General features: G+C 47.3%; 3 protein-coding genes across 9 annotated transcripts in view; 1 reads left to right on the forward strand and 2 right to left on the reverse strand.

The window, feature by feature from the left end:
• Nucleotides 1–16,722, forward strand: part of vwa5b2 (von Willebrand factor A domain containing 5B2) — a 39,750-nt gene that overhangs the window by 3,533 nt on the left and 19,495 nt on the right. For 3 of the 5 annotated variants that reach the window (XM_086043972.1, XM_086043976.1, XM_086043975.1), the window contains exons 2-3: nt 5,697–5,770; nt 15,103–15,349. The gene's annotated coding sequence lies outside the window, so the exon portion shown is untranslated. Of the gene's footprint in view, nt 1–5,696; nt 5,771–14,050; nt 14,128–14,876; nt 14,902–15,102; nt 15,350–16,722 lie in introns of those variants that run through there. The other 2 variants (XM_086043973.1, XM_086043974.1) reach the window with 2 other exon arrangements.
• Nucleotides 48–6,770, reverse strand: chrng (cholinergic receptor, nicotinic, gamma). Its single transcript, XM_086043187.1, has 12 exons — nt 6,743–6,770; nt 5,478–5,614; nt 5,353–5,397; nt 4,841–4,965; nt 4,607–4,762; nt 3,487–3,584; nt 2,392–2,592; nt 2,137–2,251; nt 1,952–2,066; nt 697–961; nt 478–614; nt 48–293 (listed from the first exon to the last, which is right to left on the reverse strand). The coding sequence occupies exons 1-12, from the start codon at nt 6,768–6,770 to the stop codon at nt 72–74; spliced, it is 1,644 nt and encodes a 547-aa protein (XP_085899313.1). The 3' UTR covers nt 48–71.
• prss56 (serine protease 56) lies at nt 7,903–15,634 on the reverse strand. Of its 3 annotated transcripts, none has more exons than XM_086043985.1 (14): nt 15,124–15,238; nt 13,326–13,484; nt 13,002–13,256; nt 12,700–12,889; nt 12,306–12,414; nt 11,418–11,574; nt 11,188–11,330; nt 10,882–11,041; nt 10,558–10,746; nt 10,260–10,451; nt 9,926–10,128; nt 8,743–9,262; nt 8,562–8,668; nt 7,903–8,458 (listed from the first exon to the last, which is right to left on the reverse strand). In XM_086043985.1, the coding sequence occupies exons 1-14, from the start codon at nt 15,221–15,223 to the stop codon at nt 8,285–8,287; spliced, it is 2,658 nt and encodes an 885-aa protein (XP_085900111.1). In that variant the 5' UTR covers nt 15,224–15,238; the 3' UTR covers nt 7,903–8,284. The 3 variants fall into 3 exon arrangements, with proteins under 3 accessions (XP_085900111.1, XP_085900112.1, XP_085900113.1); XM_086043986.1 differs by having other exon boundaries at nt 7,907–8,458; nt 9,926–10,146; nt 15,124–15,634; XM_086043987.1 differs by having other exon boundaries at nt 7,907–8,458; nt 9,926–10,146; nt 13,326–13,530; nt 15,124–15,199.

Genomic DNA, 16,722 nt, shown 5'->3' on the forward strand with positions numbered 1-16,722 from the left:
TTTGTTTTTTTGTCAACCAAATCTGCTGCATGGCTTTCCACCTTGAAAGAATGGACGTGAAGTGATCCGCTTCAACCCAGAAGGTCTTCTCCGAGCCTGGTCCCGGGTAGCTCCGTGAGATTTTCCATCACGGGGAGGTACTTCTTGGGATCCCCCAGGAAGGGAGAAGAGGGCGGCTGGTTGAAGTGGCCCAACAGGAAGATGGCGACGGTGCCGACGAAAAAGATCAGAGCCATGACAATGAAGCAAACCCGGTCGATGACCCGGGCGACCCGGATCCACTCTTCATTCTCCTGAGTGGAACAACGACATTATCACTTGCCTCTTTCCCACAAATGCCAAACGGCACGTTGGCTCTTGAACTCGTCACACTGGTAGGAGTCAATGCTCTGCTTCCAACTTTCTGTCCCCGGTGCACAAGGCAAGAAATACAAAGGCACGCTTGCATGGGACAAACTGGGTGAAAAGACGACTTACTTTTTGATAGTTATTCTGCTGCCTTTTCGTCGCGGCGATGTGTTTACACGAAGCGACGCATTGCTTGAGTTCCGGGGCAGCTTTCGCCAAACTTAGACTAAGTCGCTCGGCTGTTCCTCCTTCTTCCAGGCCTTTGTCTAGGTGCAAAGCAAACCTGAAATCAACGGCTACTTGTTTATCCGCCGATGTAAGCAGGAACCAACTCCTCAACATACTTACTCAATGTCTCAAACACAGACTTCATCAGTCCATTTCTGTCTTTGAGTCGGGCAAACATGAGTTCAGTCTGAGCCGTTTTCAGTACATATTCCTCCGCCTTGTTGATTAGCGTCATCGAGCTGCGGCGCCGACACGGGACCAGATGTATTCGGTTCCCGTCGTCCACACCGGCGTCACCTTCATCGGGTTCAGCCCAGGCGTCACGAGCGGGTGTCCAGGGTTGCATTTGCATCCTCAACAGCCGGGGCAGAACGTTCAGAAAGATCTGAAGGGGACGGACATACATCCGTGAATGACTCCATCCTTTATTCGTGACTTACTTCAAGGCGTCCATTTGCCTGCTCAGGGACAGAGGACTGGGCTAGAGTCTGCCTTCGCCGACCTTGGGCACAGGGCAAAGGTGAATGAAGTGGCTATCAAAATGGCTGAGCCCACTACCCTACTGATACTCTACTTACTAATCATGTTGACATACAGTATGTACGGTAATATTGTTGTGTTGACGGAGCAGCTAGGAGGCCGAAGCGCCAAGACCACACATAAACTGAACAGCTGGATGGGGAATGTTAACTATTTATATTTTGGGAGGATTTTGGAAATGATCTGAAATGTGATTCAACGCACAGTGCATTCAGGGGCGTGTGGCCTTGTGGGTCGAGTGCATGGGGCAGACGGATGCAATCAATAGCATTTGCGTTAAATAGGCCTGTTTGAACGAAGCTTTCATCGCTAGATTGATTATGCAGTTGAGCAAATTTCTTCCTGTGAATTGTCCCGTGCCTATGAAATTCTGATCGTCCTATAGTGGCGGCCATTTTGTCACTTCTGTCGACTGAAAATGACATCACGCACACCGTCAGGGCTCAGATAACGACCAATCGTGGCTCAACGTTAGAAAACACGCCAGCCCCGATTGGTCGTTACCTGAGCCCTGGCTAGTTGTGATGTCATTTTCAGTTGACAGAAGACAAAATGGCCGCCCCCTGAGATGGCTAAAAACGGGTGGATTTTGCTGCTTAACTTATATTCCACAAACGCAAAATTAAACAGAATGCCGTGTTTCAACTAATGGGCCTGCTGGTAACATATTCTTGAAAAAAAAGATGTTTGAGTTGATTTCATCTCCAAGGGCAGGGATGGGGCTAAAGGGGGCTACAGCCCCGTTAGAAATCAGTTAAGCATTTTATTTATTTATTTTTTACCCCCCAAAAAAAATCCTGTGGTGAAATCTGAACCCAGTGACGCACTGCCCCACCTTTCTGACTTGGTCTGACATGACGTGAGTGCTTGGTGTTCTCAGCGAAACGTTGAGAACGATCACGCAGTTCATCACTACAATGGTGGTCACGGACATCACAAACATCAGATACCTGCAGCGGAAGATGAACGTCATCATGAAGCAGACGGAAAATCTCTCAACCGAATTGTGTTCAAACTTACTTTCCAATGAGAGGAACCGCCTTGGACGTTTCCGGAACCTTTCTGGCAATGAGGAAGAGGAACACTGTCTGGCCCAGAAGAGTGGCAATGGACATGGTGCACTTCTGACCACCAGCTGCAAAAGACACAATCCCAAACTTGTGTGTGTGTGTGTGTCAACTGCACGATGATCTGAATAGAATCTCCATTTTATACTTTGTGTTTCAACAAACTTCCTGCACATTCTCGTTTTGAAATGAGGAGACAACGAAAGACCTTTGGCGGGCAGGTAGTAAACAAGCAGGCAGAGAGTGGAAAAGAGCACGCAGGGAGCGATGATATTGATGATGTAAAAGAGGGGCTTTCTCTGGATGATGAGGAAAAAGACCATCTCCTGGTATTCCAGGTCATCTTTGGTAAACTGGCTGTTGATCACCTTCTTCGCTGGCCTGTGTTTGATGGCCCATTCTCCATTTTCTAGTCAAGGCAAAAAATAAATAAAAAATAGAACAGCGCAATGGTTGAAATGAAATGGCCCAAATATGATTTGGAGGGTAACTTTAAAAAAAAAAATGTTATAATTAACGCCACAGATGTGTTGCTTTTTCTTGGCTAAGTGCAGTAATTCAATATCAAAAGATTTGATTGATTCCATCGAAATCACTCTAGGCAACAGTATTGCTTTGTAAACATTTTCCCTTTCACCTTCCTTTGAGTGTGTCAAGCGTCCTCAAAAGTTGAGTCTTTTTTTGCTGTATTTTAAGATTTTATTCTATTTTTTAAGTGATTCTACACTGAATACTTTCATCTTCTGTAGCAGTTAGCAATGCGAACATGTTGCTTTAAACACTGACTGTATATGTTGCCACTTTTAACGACACTTGACCAGGACTGAATTAATTCGCTTTATATGACTTCCTATAGAAAATGTTGCTTTGGAATTAGAACAACAATGAGGTGTGTCAGAAAAGTTCCGCCAATGGCGTCACAAAAAGAACTATTTCAAAAGCCAAACTACAAACGACAACTTTTCCGGACGATCAACAGGCAGTGCGTGATTTAAAAAAAAAAAAAAAAAAATCCCCCGTCTTTCTCAAGCTCAAATTGAAGACGTGGATGACATCAAGACGGCCGCGACGCAGAGCTGCGGAGGATCCCAGATTTGAAATATATCTTTTATCTTTTTTTTTTTTTTTCGTCTTTACAGATTGGTTGATTACCATTCATTGAAAGTAACACTGAGCACCCACCAAGATGTGCTTTGCTGGCTGCGTTGCCATGGCAATGACAACTAAATGTGGAATGAAAACTTGAAAATAAGCAAAAACGAAAAATGCGCAAGTGTGGCTCGCACACAGCCGTGCGTTGTACCTGTGAAAGCCTCGGGGTCAATATCAACCCACTCCAGAGTTTGGTTGTCCTCCTTTTTCAGCACAAGTTCAATCTCATTGGCACTGTAGGTCTGGGAGCTGCACACAAAGACAAGAGAGATGGTCTGCCAGCACAATGAAAAACAAACATTTATTTCCTTTCACAAGACAGCAACGTGAAAAGCGACCTTGAATGGTACTTTTGTCTCTGCTTTGGACACGGCAAGGTCTTTTTTCAGCACAAAGACAAGCTGACGTGGGAACATGCAGCCTGGAGCCAGCATTCTAGAAAGACTGGGGTCATAAGTCTCGAAGAGGTTTTTTTTTTTTTTTTTCAGGAGGAACCTAACACTTTTATATTTGACTAACCTCCACAAAGGTCCTTCTTTGTGCTTGGTTTCTTTCTCAGAAGCAGACAAAAATGTCAACGAAATGCCTTGTAAGTGTTCAAAATGGAAAATGTGCGTATTTATCGTGACTGGTGCTTCATCCCGCACTCCAATAACATCAAGTTAGGTTGACTGAAAACACCAAATTGTTCATAGGTGTGAATGAAACACCCTCAGGGCTCAGATAGCGACCAATCATAGCTCAGTTTCAGAAAACAGGTGAGCCATGATTGGTCGTTACCTGAGCAACTGTGATGTCATTTTCAGTTGACAGAAGTGACAAAATGGCCGCCCCCTGAGAGGGCTAAAAACAGGTGGATTAACTCTTATTCCACAAACGCAATATTTATCCGAATGCTTTGTTTCAACTAGCGGGCCTGCATAGAATATATTCTTGGAAAATAAAATGTTTGGGTTGACTTTAAGTCAGTTTTTTCCCCCTTTTTCTTATTTTTACATCACATTTTCGATTCTACGTTACAGACGTCGCATTAATGTGAAAATGACAAAAAATTACAATATTGGACGTACATGTTTTTCACAGGACAGCGACGATGTGTACATTCCTTCCCGTAGATCAATTTGAGTTACCATTATGGTCGGCAAAATATCCTGGCACCACTTCAAAAACTTTTCCCGCCATGAATTTCGCCTCTAAACTGTACACCTCCGTTTGAGAGAGGAACCCAAAATCAATGCCAGTAATCAAACGTCATTCAGATGTCCACTCACCGGAACACCATGGTGCAGTTCTGCCAGTCGAAGGGGAAATAGTTGACAGTGACGGCGCAGGCGCTGCGGTAGATGGCAGGAGGCAACCAGTACACGCAGCCGTCAGGAGACACCAGCGCGTTGCAGTACAGCGCCACTTCAAACTGGCCGTCCACACTGCACGCACGTCAGGAACAATTTTAGCATGGACACCAAACGTGCTTGATTTGCATCATTTGCTGGAATGACTCAGACTTGTTCTCCAGGATGACGTCGGGCAGCCAGATTTTTTGGGAGGGCACGCGTAGCTTTGAGGTGATGTTCTTGTACGCGGTGGAGCGAGGTGGTTGGTCCCATCTCAGCCTGTAGTCGCACCATTGCTACGAGCGCAAACAGCGGGAGTTTCGTAGCGATACCACGGTGCCTTGAGATAGTGCTGCAGTTCAATTCGCCGTGCTGCTCCTTCTGGTGCGCCCGCCTCGGCCACCGGGGGTCAGTATAGTACATGCAGATACGAACGAAGAGTAGTTTTCCCAGCTATTGCGCTGTGACTTACTAAGCTGATGTTATATTTGTCGTTTCTCGCGGAGGATAAATAATATATGCCTGTGAGTATTGTCATATTGTCTGTTTATGCTCAAATATCCGTCGCTTGGCAACACCGGGATTACTGATACGATGAGTTTGAAAAAAAAAAAAACTCGCAAGTCGTATCTCAAGGCACCCAGTGTACAGTTTTAGAAGCCATCAACGTGTCCGTAGATTACCATTTCGATCCAAACACTAGTCATCAGGGCCTCCTCCTTTTCACTCTGCGAAGAGAAGTTCCTCATGATTCCCGGGTCACGTGTAAGTGTGCCCCACCAAGATTGTTGTTGAAAAGCTTTCTCACCAGCGAGATGAGGTTGGTCAGGGTCATCTTGAGTGTCACCCGGGTGACATCCCCGCTGTTCTCCACGGGCCGCACCTTCTTGTTGTAGCCTTTCATCAAGTCCTTGAAAAGTTCCCCTTCGAGATTGAGGGCGCATGCTGCACACAAACGCGCACGCACACACACAGCACGGACCGAGAAAACACGAGACGTGAAGCTGACACGTGATGTCTTTGGCAGGATGACGGAGGAGTTAGGGGTGCTCCAAAGCCTTCCGGAGATTGTGTCACGCGCCATCCTCGCCCGAATGTACAGTAAGTGTAAATCAAAGTACATTTTAATAGTGCCATTGATTTGACAGTACCTTAAAAGTACTTTTATTTCGGTTGCTCTCAAGGATTGTGGTTTGTACTTCATGGTAAATAAGCAAAAAAGTGTTTGTAAGTCTCAATGGAAAAATGTGAACCCTTCAGTGGACAAGAGACAGGACAAGCACTTTATGAGATCATTTGAGATGCAATTTGATAAGAAACTGTGATTTGAGATCTGAGCGTGGTCATGGAACGAATTAAACGTGTATCTCAAGGCACCACTATACGCCTATGGAGTGGGGCATTTATTTGATGATCAGAAACGGGGAATTATTTCATTGAGATTAAAACGGGGAAGACAGTGGACGGTTTGAAGATCTTTTGAAAATATATGTAGTCCAGTAAGACTTGTGTGCTACAATGCAAAAATACAAGCAAAGTGTTTAAATCTATTCTGGTAAACCTCATTCGCCAAAACCAATCAGATTTCTTGCATGGTCGAAATATGCACAGTTGCTAGAAATCATTGAAAATTTGAGCGTGGGGATTAAAGCAGGACTAGTTTTTGTTCCAAAGCTGGACAAGGCCTTTGATAAAAATAAGTTTGGATTTCATTTGTAAAAGTCTGATTTTTTTTTTTTTGTTTTCCTTCTTGGAGACTGCCTAATAAATTGGGGGACAACAATATATAATAAAAGGAATTGTAGAATCATTGATAATGTCCATATTTCAAAGACGACGCCCACACTCAAGTGTTGAACCCATACTTTGCTGGCGTCCGGACAAAGCCTTGTCCCTCCCAAACGGTAACTTTTAAGGAGACCCCAAAAAATCAAGACATTTTCAACACTTTACGCTCTTCAATCATGTGGAAAAGTAGCACCCGTGCGTGGGGACCGACCAATAGTATAGATTTTTGAAAAACAAAAATATGCAATTCACCAAAATGTGTCTTATGAGGACCAGTTGACTTACTAGGCGTTGTTATCCCAGAAAGACCCATGTTCAGTTATGAATAAAAAATAAATCAATAAAAAGTGAGAAAACAGTATCTTTACAGAAAGGAAAATCCCCGACACGTTATGGGTCAATTGCTATTGTTCATTCTTTCCCACAATTGATCTCTTTGAATGTCGCGCCACAACGGCCTCTGCGTTGGAAAGAAACCAAACAAACCTGCTCTTACCTGAGGCAGAAATCATAAATATCTTCAAGAGGAATGACGCGGAGAGAAGAAAATCCATCAGCGTGTGTGTGTGTGTGTGTGTGTGCTGCTCCGTTTGACGAAACTATATCATCACATGCACGCGACCTAATGGACCTGCTGGCATTCTGCCTTTGTGTTTATGCGTGTCTGTGTGTGATTCCCGGCACAAGTTCAACTGTGATTCCAGCGCTGCGTTCTCAGCTGTCACAGCAGTACACACGCTAAACACACACAAACGTGCGCACACACACACACAGACAGACATTGCCAGTCAGGCATCTGTCTTAAGCGAATAAAATAGGTAACGGACAAAATTAGCACAGAAAGCCACCGCAGAGCCTTTAGTGACCAATAAAAAAAGAAAAAGAAACGAGCGGCAGAAGAACGATAGCAACCGTAAAAGCAAAGAACAAAACGCTCCAGTTGACTGATAAGGTGATAAGTCTGGCTCATTTGCAGGCACTGTCAAAGAAGGCTGACCTGGCTCTGTGGAGATTGGGTTATTGTGCGCAACAAACATATTTGCTTGGCACACTTCCCGGACATCTCCAAACCGGAGGCGGGAACGTTTTGGTGGGTGTTGGCAGTGTTGCGTGTGTTTACGCAGCTGTCGTACAACCTCGACATAACCTTTTTCGAGATCTTGAGCTGGGTCAGTTTGATGAGCGGGAAGCCCTCTTGGCCACATATTGCTTCGGTCGATTCGTCAAGTAGCAACAAGGATCCTTTGAAATCGCGGTTTTAGAATTTGCCAGCTCATGAGCGACAATGAGTTGGCATCTTTGTCCGATTCCTCACGCTGGAAGAAGGAGGGAAGAAGCAGCCCTGGCAACTCATTTGAACATCTCCCGTCAAACATTTGCTCTGGGAGGAAAAGCTCTGAGCGCCATGATGTTAATCAAAGTTTTATACACACGTCATTCGTATATGTTTTGCTTTTACAAAAATACAAATGATTTTCTCTATAAAAATAAATACGATTTGGACATTATAGACAGTCTGTGTCCTTCACAAGAGGTTCAACCTTTGCAAAAGACTTTGTGCCAATAAGAAGAATAGAATAACTTATTGTTTGTACAGATTCATAAGTTAGATAAGGTTGTCGTGAAGGCTGGTTGATAGCTGGATGGATACATTCATAGTTTTTCGGTAGAGCCGCAAACCCGGCTCTCAAAACGCTGACTGAATCCTACTGGAGGTTACTCTCTGCGGTAGGAAAACGGCAGTTTGCGTTTGAGTCCCACGACGAGGCACCCAAGGTCCTCTGGCGCTTCAGTCTTTCGATATTTCTTCTTGCGGCTCCGTTGACGTTAAGTCTTCAGGGCCTCCAGCGCCAAGGAGATGACCCTTGGCACGCTGCGGTAGAACGAGTCATTTTCCAGGCCTACAAGACTGTAGAAAGTCAGAGGCCGTCCTCCTACCACAGCTCTGACCCTTGCTTGATAAAGCCCTCGATCGTTCTTGGAGCTCAGATCAACTAAGACCTGAAACAAGAGAGAAGCGCAACAAAACAAGGAGATAATCATCCATCGAGAAGCGCCACTACTTCAACGCCTCTCAACCTTATCATTGTCAGGAAGGAAATACCTCTTGGAAGCTCATACGGAGATTCTTGTTCGGGATACCTAGCACCCAGTGGTAAGAGTCTCTCACTTGACTAACTTGCTGTGAAGTCTCTCGAACGCCAGGACAAACTACGAGGACAAGCCGAACATTTTAGAGGGTCGACTGCCACCATAAGACGACGAGCTCTCCGGAGCAGGCTTACCTTTCCCACCGGGCCCAGGCGTCTGCCTCTTTTGAAGAAGGCTTCTTTGTCTCCTGCGGAGACTTGAAGGATTGCTAGCGCGCAGATCGTTCGGCCGCGATGTCGTCTTTGCGACGTCTCCCTTATCTACCGGGGGAACTGTCGTTGATACCGAAGCTGGTAATTCTCCAAGATCAACCACTTTGTCCCACGTGCCATCAAGTGTCGGGACAAAAGCTTCACTTTGTGCCTCATCACTGGTCAGCGTTTCACTTGGTGTCCTCAATTTGTCAATTTCGGTCATTAGGGCAGTGAGAAGTGACCAAGGCTTCTGGGACTTTGGGGAAGAGGAAGGACCGCTGTCGATTTGCAGCCCTGTGGAAGATGTTGCTGGAAGAGGACGCGTGGAAGAGCCTTCCTGGAGATAGGATGGATCCAAGTGGAGGGTGGGCGGAGCAGCTTTGGAGCCAAGTTTGGAGCGTAACGCTGAGATGATATTTCGGTATTCCTTCTCGAGCTGGAGAACCGAGTCGTCCCCTGCCTGGAAGCGGCAAGTATGAATATGGATTACATGCAAGGTGAGCTCCACATGAATGCTCGACAGTGATCGCGCGTCATTTTTACAGGATCACCCTACGGGTTGACTTATATTGTTTATTGTTCATTTTGGACACGTATTTGCCACAACAGACGACAAAAACGCTCAGCAATTAAGTGCCGGCAAAGCTAGCAAAATGTGCCCGAGTGCCTGCATCAGAATTTGAAAACCACAAATCATCACTTGTAAGCATTTTCTGCTTCCCTTTGCACATCTTGCCTCGTTTAAGGAGTACCGCAGAACAACCGCGGCTGATAAGGGACACATTTTTACTTCATATAAGATGTCCAATGTTTTTAAAGTGTTCTGGCAAGGAAACACAACTGTGATGTGATGTGATGTGAATGTGTGCCAGAATCATGGTTCTCCGTATATCTTTGTCAAGGAACGAAAATGGATGCTTATACTCGATGTTCCTTTCATGTCGCTCTTCTGAAGTCTGGTATTCAGTATCAACATTTAACGTTATATTTTGGAAGAAAAAAAATAAAGTGAAGGATCCCATCATCATTTTTTAAATTTGATCCTTCATCATTGCTCTCCAATGGTTAATATCGTGACTTTTTAATGAAGGCCGAACACACGGTATTAAAGGATTGTTGGTACCTGTAAGAAAAGTTTTTCTTCCCGCCTGGACGATCCAAAGGAGTTATCCGTGGACGTGTCGTCGGGCTGCGTCCGCATGTCCTCAGCGATGGTGACCAGGTACTTTTCCCAGTCTTCTACCGTGGGGCCCAACTCCTGGAACAAAGCCGGAGGAACGGAAGAGGAACCTTGCTCCGTCGGTGTCACAGCGCCGCCTCGCTGCTCTGCGATGAATAACACACCTGTTGCAACAGCAGCCATTCTATTTTTGTAGCGACTGTTACACGTGGAAACAATGGCTGCGCGTTTTTGGGAGCAACGGAAGCACTTTCCGAGGCGCTTGGACTGGGTGTACCTTTAATCTGCGCAAGACCGCGATTCCCACCCACGTCCCTCTTGTCTCTGCTGTGAAGGAAAGCAGTGTTGTAGATGTGCTCCACCAGTTGAGGGAGCGTCTGAGTGAAGAAGGTCAAGTCCACTTTGTCCCTGATGTAGTCTTCAGCGCTCTGGAGCAGGTCCAGCAGAGTCTGCAGGAAGGAACGCAGCTCTGCATGCAAAAGTAACGAGGGAAGAAACATCGCAAATGAACTACAAACTTTTGCATCATCAAAGGCGATGCAGCGTTAGCTCTTTTATTGAAGAATGCTACGTACGACATTTCTTGAATCGGGTGAGGCATTTGTCCTCGGCCGTTCGGCCGCAAGCGCCGCTCGACTGGCCCGGGGGGCAGGTGAGGGTGTAGAAGCGACACAGGGTGCTGAACTCTGACCTTTGCTCCTCCTCTGTCATTTCTGTCGTTTTTAGAAGCTCCAGACATGTCGGTTCCCTGCTTCCAAATGACTCTGAGAAGTAGTCGCAAACAGACATTTTTTAACGATTGTGCACATTTTGCCAAGACAGTGTTTCTTAATTATAAGTCAGTGTCAGTTTGCAAGTATGACCTTTTTGTTGTTGTTTGATTGTTGCCCAAAACTTACTCTGTATTTCGACCTGGATCCAGTCAGAAAAAGCAGACACGCGGGTATAAACTCCAGGCTTGCCCTTCTCCCCGCATCCGTCTCCCCAGGATGTAATCCCATGGAGCTGGAAGCGACCGGAAATTCTGTCCTGGTAGATCAGCGGGCCTCCGGAGTCACCCTACGCAGCAGTCGCGACGACAGAATTGCAACGAATGAGAAACGGAAACATTTGCTAGCTAGCTAGCTTAAGAGAGCACAGATACTCAAGTGCTAAGGTGAATTCACTCAATTCAAATGAGTTTTTGTCCCGGTTGCGGTACCCACCTGACAGGAGTCGACCCCTCCTGAGAGGTAGCCGGCACACAGCATGGTGTTGGTGACCAGCTCTTTGCCCAGTGCGTTCTTACACGTGTTCTGAGGCAGTAGGGGCACTTTGGCCTCCATCACAACGTCAGCCGATGGGCCGTCTGCACACATGACACGCATGATTGCTCTCTGGACGACGCGCGGAAGTCATGACCTGAGCATAAATGCAATCTTCCGCCCGTACTCGCCTTCATAGAGGGAACCCCAGCCTGCCACCAGACAAGGGCTGCCGGTAAGGGGCTCCATCCCGGAGGGCAGACACACAGGGGCCACGCGGTCGGACAGAACCACTGGAGATGTCAACTCCACCAGGGCTATGTCGTTGTTAAACGTCTTTGGGTTGAACTGTAAAGACATTTTAGCGTTGACCGAGGGATGCTTGTGGATATTCTCATTCATCCAGCTCATCTCGCTCTCGAGGCACTGAACAATCGCAATTGGACTCTTCGGCTTGGCTTGGAAGATGCTTCGCCTCGGATCTGAGTTGGCTTCGTCAGATCACGCAAGAAGGCTTGGTTAGCTAATGGATCGGGAATGGGTTGTCACTTAAAGTCAACCCAAACGTTTTTTTTTTTTTTTTTAAAGAATATATTCTATGCAGGCCCACTAGTTGAAACACAGCATTCTGATTAATATTGCATTTGTGGAATATGAGACAAAATCCACCGGTTTTTAAGCCATCTTTGGGGACGGCCATTTTGTCATTTCCGTCCGCTGAAAATGACATCGGAGTTGCTCAGAGCTCTGATAACGACCAATCGTAGCTCAGCTTCAGGAAACAGGTGAGCCGTGATCGGTCGAGCCCCGAGGGTGTGCGATGTCATTGTCAGCCGACAGAAGTGACAAAATGGCCGCCCCCCCCACCCCCCCCCCCCCCCCCCCGAGATGGTGAAAAACGAGTGCATTTCGCTGCTTAACTCATATTTCATATTCCTCATATAGTGGGCCTGCATAGAGCATATTCTTGAAAAAAATATGTTTGGGTTGACTTCCCCCTTTAAGTTCATACTGTACTTGAGTCACGGCAAGTGAGCGAATACTTTTGGCAATATATGGCCCTATGTATGCAAGGCTACCTTAGGATGAGGGATGATGCGGTTGACTTTGAGGACCTGCTCATCGGGGTCAGTCTTGGTGATGTCAAACTCGCCCACCACGGCTGTCCAGTAGCTTTCACTGCGGCTCCTGTTTGCACAAAGAATCGTGGCCGTTATTTCTCATGGCGCTCGATTCTGACCCGCCGCACACGCCGATGACATCTAATGCAAAAAGTGCATCTATCATTATGAACGATTATTCCATGAGATCAGTGATTGCAACAATTGTGCCACGCCGTATTAGTATACTGAAGTAACAGCTGTGAGTTGGGTCAGTAAAGGTTGGGAAACACCTCATGAAATGATGCATTCATGCTAACGCTAGGAGCGTCAGGTGAATGTTTTGTACGTTTTGAGTCCCACGTTGGCTTACCCAGCAAAACAGTGTGCTGCAGTGACCACCCAGGAGCTGTCCACCAGGACTCCTCCGCACATCAGGCCACCATCCAGCTGCAGATTGACTAACCAGGGCCAGCTGCCGGGCGGCGCCGGGGACCCGCCCACGATCCTGGAGCGAGGCTGGGTTACGTTGTGCGCCCGGGATGACCTCTGACCGCACACGGCTGCGCGCGTAGACGCAGACGATAATCGTCAAGAGCGGCGAATTCAAACGTGCCGTCGTCGTTGAGCAAAAACGAGATTTGTTTGAATTAACTCGGAGGTGTGTTCGCTCACCCTGCACGTGCGTCTGAGTGGCGGGTTCCAGGTTCTGCATTGTGTGAAGCAAGCTGCACTGGAGGACTCGGGCGCTGCAGCTCTCGCCCATGATTCTGACGCAACTCTCTTTGTCCAAGTTGCCCGCCTGACAGCGGTGTTGGTAGAAAGCGCAGGCCTGGCTCAGGGCCCAACTCCGCTCGCCTTCGTCCGGAAGCTTCTGGGCCTTGCTGATGACGTCGCAGCTGGGTTGCGCCAAGGCGTCGGCGGGTGAAGCTGTTTGGGCGGAGATCGGGGCGTCAGCGTGAAACGCGTGGCCGCAGGCGGGATGAAGGCGGAGCTTACAGCAGGATCCAGAGGGCTGCCCGCAGTCCTGAAACAGGCAGGGAGCACAGCCGCCGCAGCCCGCCTCCGCCCGGCTCCTCTCGGATGATGCTCGGTCCACAGCGGACAGGGCGCTGGTCAGGGCCGCCTCCAGAACCACCGTGCCGCGATCGGACAGGGCTGCGGTGGACATAAAGACCAAAACGGAACATTAGGAAGACCAATTCTGCAGACAGAGAGAGAGAGAGAGAGACAGAAAGTCTTCATGACTTCACTGCATTCTTAAAGTAGAATTTGTCGATCAAATTTTGTTGCCTCATTTTTTTTTCCCCAACTCAGCAATATTTATCTTTGTCATGCAAAACCTTAGGAAAGGTAATTCTCGACAGAAAATGTTTGTCTGTTTCTTGTTTGAGATTTTCTGAAGAGAATAATGAATTCACTCTTTTGTCATATACACATACATATATATATATATATATATATATATATATATATATATATATATTTAATCATCATAATGTTAGCTCACCCTCAAGTTTTGATGTTTGTTAGTGCACATTTTCAAGGGGAAGTCAATCCGGAAATGTCCTTTGCAATAATGCGCATCCACTAGTCTAAACATGAATTTACATTTGTGGAATATGAGTTAGGTAGTAAAATCCATCCGTTTTTAGCCGACTGAAAATGACGTCACGGTTGCTCAGGTAACGACCAATCACGGCTCAGCTTCAGAAAACAGGTGAGCTCTGAGCAACTGTGATGTCATTTTCAATCGTCATCAACTGACAAAATGGCCGCCCCCTGAGATGGCTAAAAACGGGTGAATTTTACTACCTTGTACAATATCAGTCAGATTGCCGTGTTTAAACTAGTGTTTAAACTGCATAGAACAAAATGTTTGTGTCGACTTTTGTCTGCTGAAATCTTACCAGCCTCTGACAAGCTTGAGTCTAAACTAAAGCAGAGTTGTGAGTGTGCTAGCTAGCCCCCTTTTTTTTTTTTCCTTTCTCATGCTGCTCTTTGAGCTGGTTGGCAGCGTGTCGGGGAGGCTCGCTCACGCTCAGTGCGCCGCGCTCGCTTTCTACAGACACACTTCAATCGGGCCGCCGACCCTGCTGCTCCCCCTCCCCTCTGCAGCCGACAACATCACAGGAAGGACACTAACAACAGACATGTTGATTGAAGTACTTAATTAGAGGGCCGGCGCTGAGCGGGCAGAGGCTGGCAGCCATGGATGGACGGACCCAGGGGGGGCGCGGACAGGCGGCCGCAGGGAGGCTCGGACCTCGCTCGCGGTTTTAGTTTGAAACTTCAAAGATTTTGCTCATCGCTTTGACCAGAGCGCGAGGGCGAAGTGCTGCTTGTATTTTGCTGCAAATGTTGCAAATCACTTTCACTTAATTGGTCAGACTTGAGTTCAAATAATGAATCTTTGTATGCCAGCGATGTATAGTGACAGGCAGAACAATGAAATGTTCTACCGCTAGATGGCAGAATGTACAATTAACCTGTGTATCCACCTGTTGCCATTCATACAACAGAGCAATAGCTTTTTTGTTCAACTAAACAGGCGCAGATTTCACACTGCCTATTTGTGAGTACATTGAGACGAGATCGTCATTATTTCAGTTCTTCTTACATTCCCTATTGTGAAACATGCAAACTTTTGGGTAAAAATGTAACATTTCCCTCACCCCGATCCAGAAAGTCTTTCTATACTTTGCATCACACACGTCGACACGAACAATATCATCAGTGTTTGATAGCGCTGCTCTGTGCTCGTTTGTGTTTGCAGTGCTCAGGGCTGAGTGTTTACCTTTGAGTGCACTTTGGGGCATCCTGTAGACTTCTCTGCCTGCCGGGGCTGCCAGTAAGCAGCCCAAGCCTGTGAACAGCAGCGATACGAGTACGCGCATGGTGTCAGAACATCAGGCGTCCGGCGACGGCGGCCGGGCGACACTTGGCGATACCGCAGGGAATGCCGAGATTGCGGCGCCACGCCACAAGATGATGCTGGCCTGCCGTGGCCTGACCGTGTCCAGGTTGGTGTCTCTGCAAAAGGCTTTCTCCCTCCTCCTGATGGTCTGTGACGCAGGGCATCTGTCTGTAAATTTGGGTGCGGGAATAATAAGTGCCTCCTGATTGCTCCACGGGTATATATAGCGTCTCCCGGGGAACACCAGAATGGGGGAGGCGAGGACAGGGGCAAGGGAGGGCAGGGGAGGGAGAGATGCTCCCATGTAGGGCCAATACACAAACAGACGAATTCATTAAGACTCTGACAGCAAATCGGGCGCAACTTGCCAAGGCCGGGCATCACAAAAGAGGTTTGGTTCTGTGAAAGGAGACGCACGGGGAGGGAAGGGCTTGGCCAAATTAAGGCGGGCCCACCGGCCGGGCGGCAGGCGAGGGGGGTGTTGTTTGAATGAATTAATGGGAGAGGAAGAGGGAGAAAGTTAGAGCGATAAGGATATGGGCTGATGTGAAAATGGAGGGGAGGAAGGGAGCACAAAGTGACGGGACGCGGCGTGAGCTCGGCTATCGGAAGGGAGGGAGGGAGAGAGGGTGCGGGGGCGGGCGGAGGGGGGGGGGGGGGAGGCCGGGCGGTGAGACAGCCAGAGAGGGAAGTGTCTGCCATTCTCCGTGCCTCTCAAAGAGGGCATTGTACCCCGGCGTCCCTCTGAGGACGCCCGCATCAAAGGCGTCACTTGGCCGCCGCCTCCATTGATCACTTACACTCTTTTATCCCGCCCATTAAAATATTGTCAGTTCACATCACTTTTGTCTTTCTCTGCTGAACTCTGCTTTTGTTACGTAAAGATACACGACGCGAGTGCTCAAGAACACCAAGTCGGAGGCGTTCGTTTCCCGTTTGCTCCCGTCGCATGCAACCAACGGCACATTTTGGGAGCTGCAGCGGCGCCTCGACTTGTTTCGCCAGTTTTTCAACAGACGGGCGCGCGGCCACTCCGATTTTTTGTTTGTTTGTTTTCTTGCCTAGACTAGTAAAAGTAAAAGTTCGAAATACAAGCGCTATAGATGGTTGCAGTGAACGCAAGTCAACTCACTTTATAATAAGCAGCAGTTTGGCAGATAGTCAACGACTCTTCACTAAAGACACTTCAAGCTGTTTGTGCTTTTTTGATGTGTACTCTCAAACTAAACATCAAACAAAATGAATTACACGTTGAGCGCTTAAAAGCAGCATGTACATTTGCCTTGGAAAAGTCCACAGAATGCAAAATGCCATAGATATGCTAACAAATAGCATTGGTGTCGTGGGTCGAACTCTTTAAGCATCAAAAACTTGATTTTTTTTTGTCTCTATTTTGGATATTTCTCCATATCCTAAAAGAGAGAAATGTACCAAAAGTGGGAAAGGGGATGTTCCCAACACTATTCTTGTACAGTTTAA

Source organism: Filicampus tigris, chromosome 10, assembly GCF_054856515.1.
Source record: "Filicampus tigris isolate MCC_2025a chromosome 10, RoL_Ftig_1.0, whole genome shotgun sequence".
Taxonomy (NCBI): domain Eukaryota; kingdom Metazoa; phylum Chordata; class Actinopteri; order Syngnathiformes; family Syngnathidae; genus Filicampus; species Filicampus tigris.

Excerpts from the sequence above, each read along its gene's own strand:
- chrng (XM_086043187.1), bottom strand. The coding sequence starts at position 6,770 with ATGGGTCTTTCTGGGATAACAACGCCTA. Across the intron at positions 4,966-5,352 it reads CTAGTGTTTGGATCGAAATG|CAATGGTGCGACTACAGGCT; the intron begins GTAATCTACGGA and ends TTGCGCTCGTAG. Across the intron at positions 2,593-3,486 it reads TGACCCCGAGGCTTTCACAG|AAAATGGAGAATGGGCCATC; the intron begins GTACAACGCACG and ends TGCCTTGACTAG.
- prss56 (XM_086043986.1), bottom strand. The coding sequence starts at position 15,223 with ATGCGCGTACTCGTATCGCTGCTGTTCACAGGCTTGGGCTGCTTACTG. Across the intron at positions 11,042-11,187 it reads GAGGGGTCGACTCCTGTCAG|GGTGACTCCGGAGGCCCGCT; the intron begins GTGGGTACCGCA and ends ACTGCTGCGTAG. Across the intron at positions 8,669-8,742 it reads GCCTGGGCCCGGTGGGAAAG|TTTGTCCTGGCGTTCGAGAG; the intron begins GTAAGCCTGCTC and ends TTGTCCTCGTAG.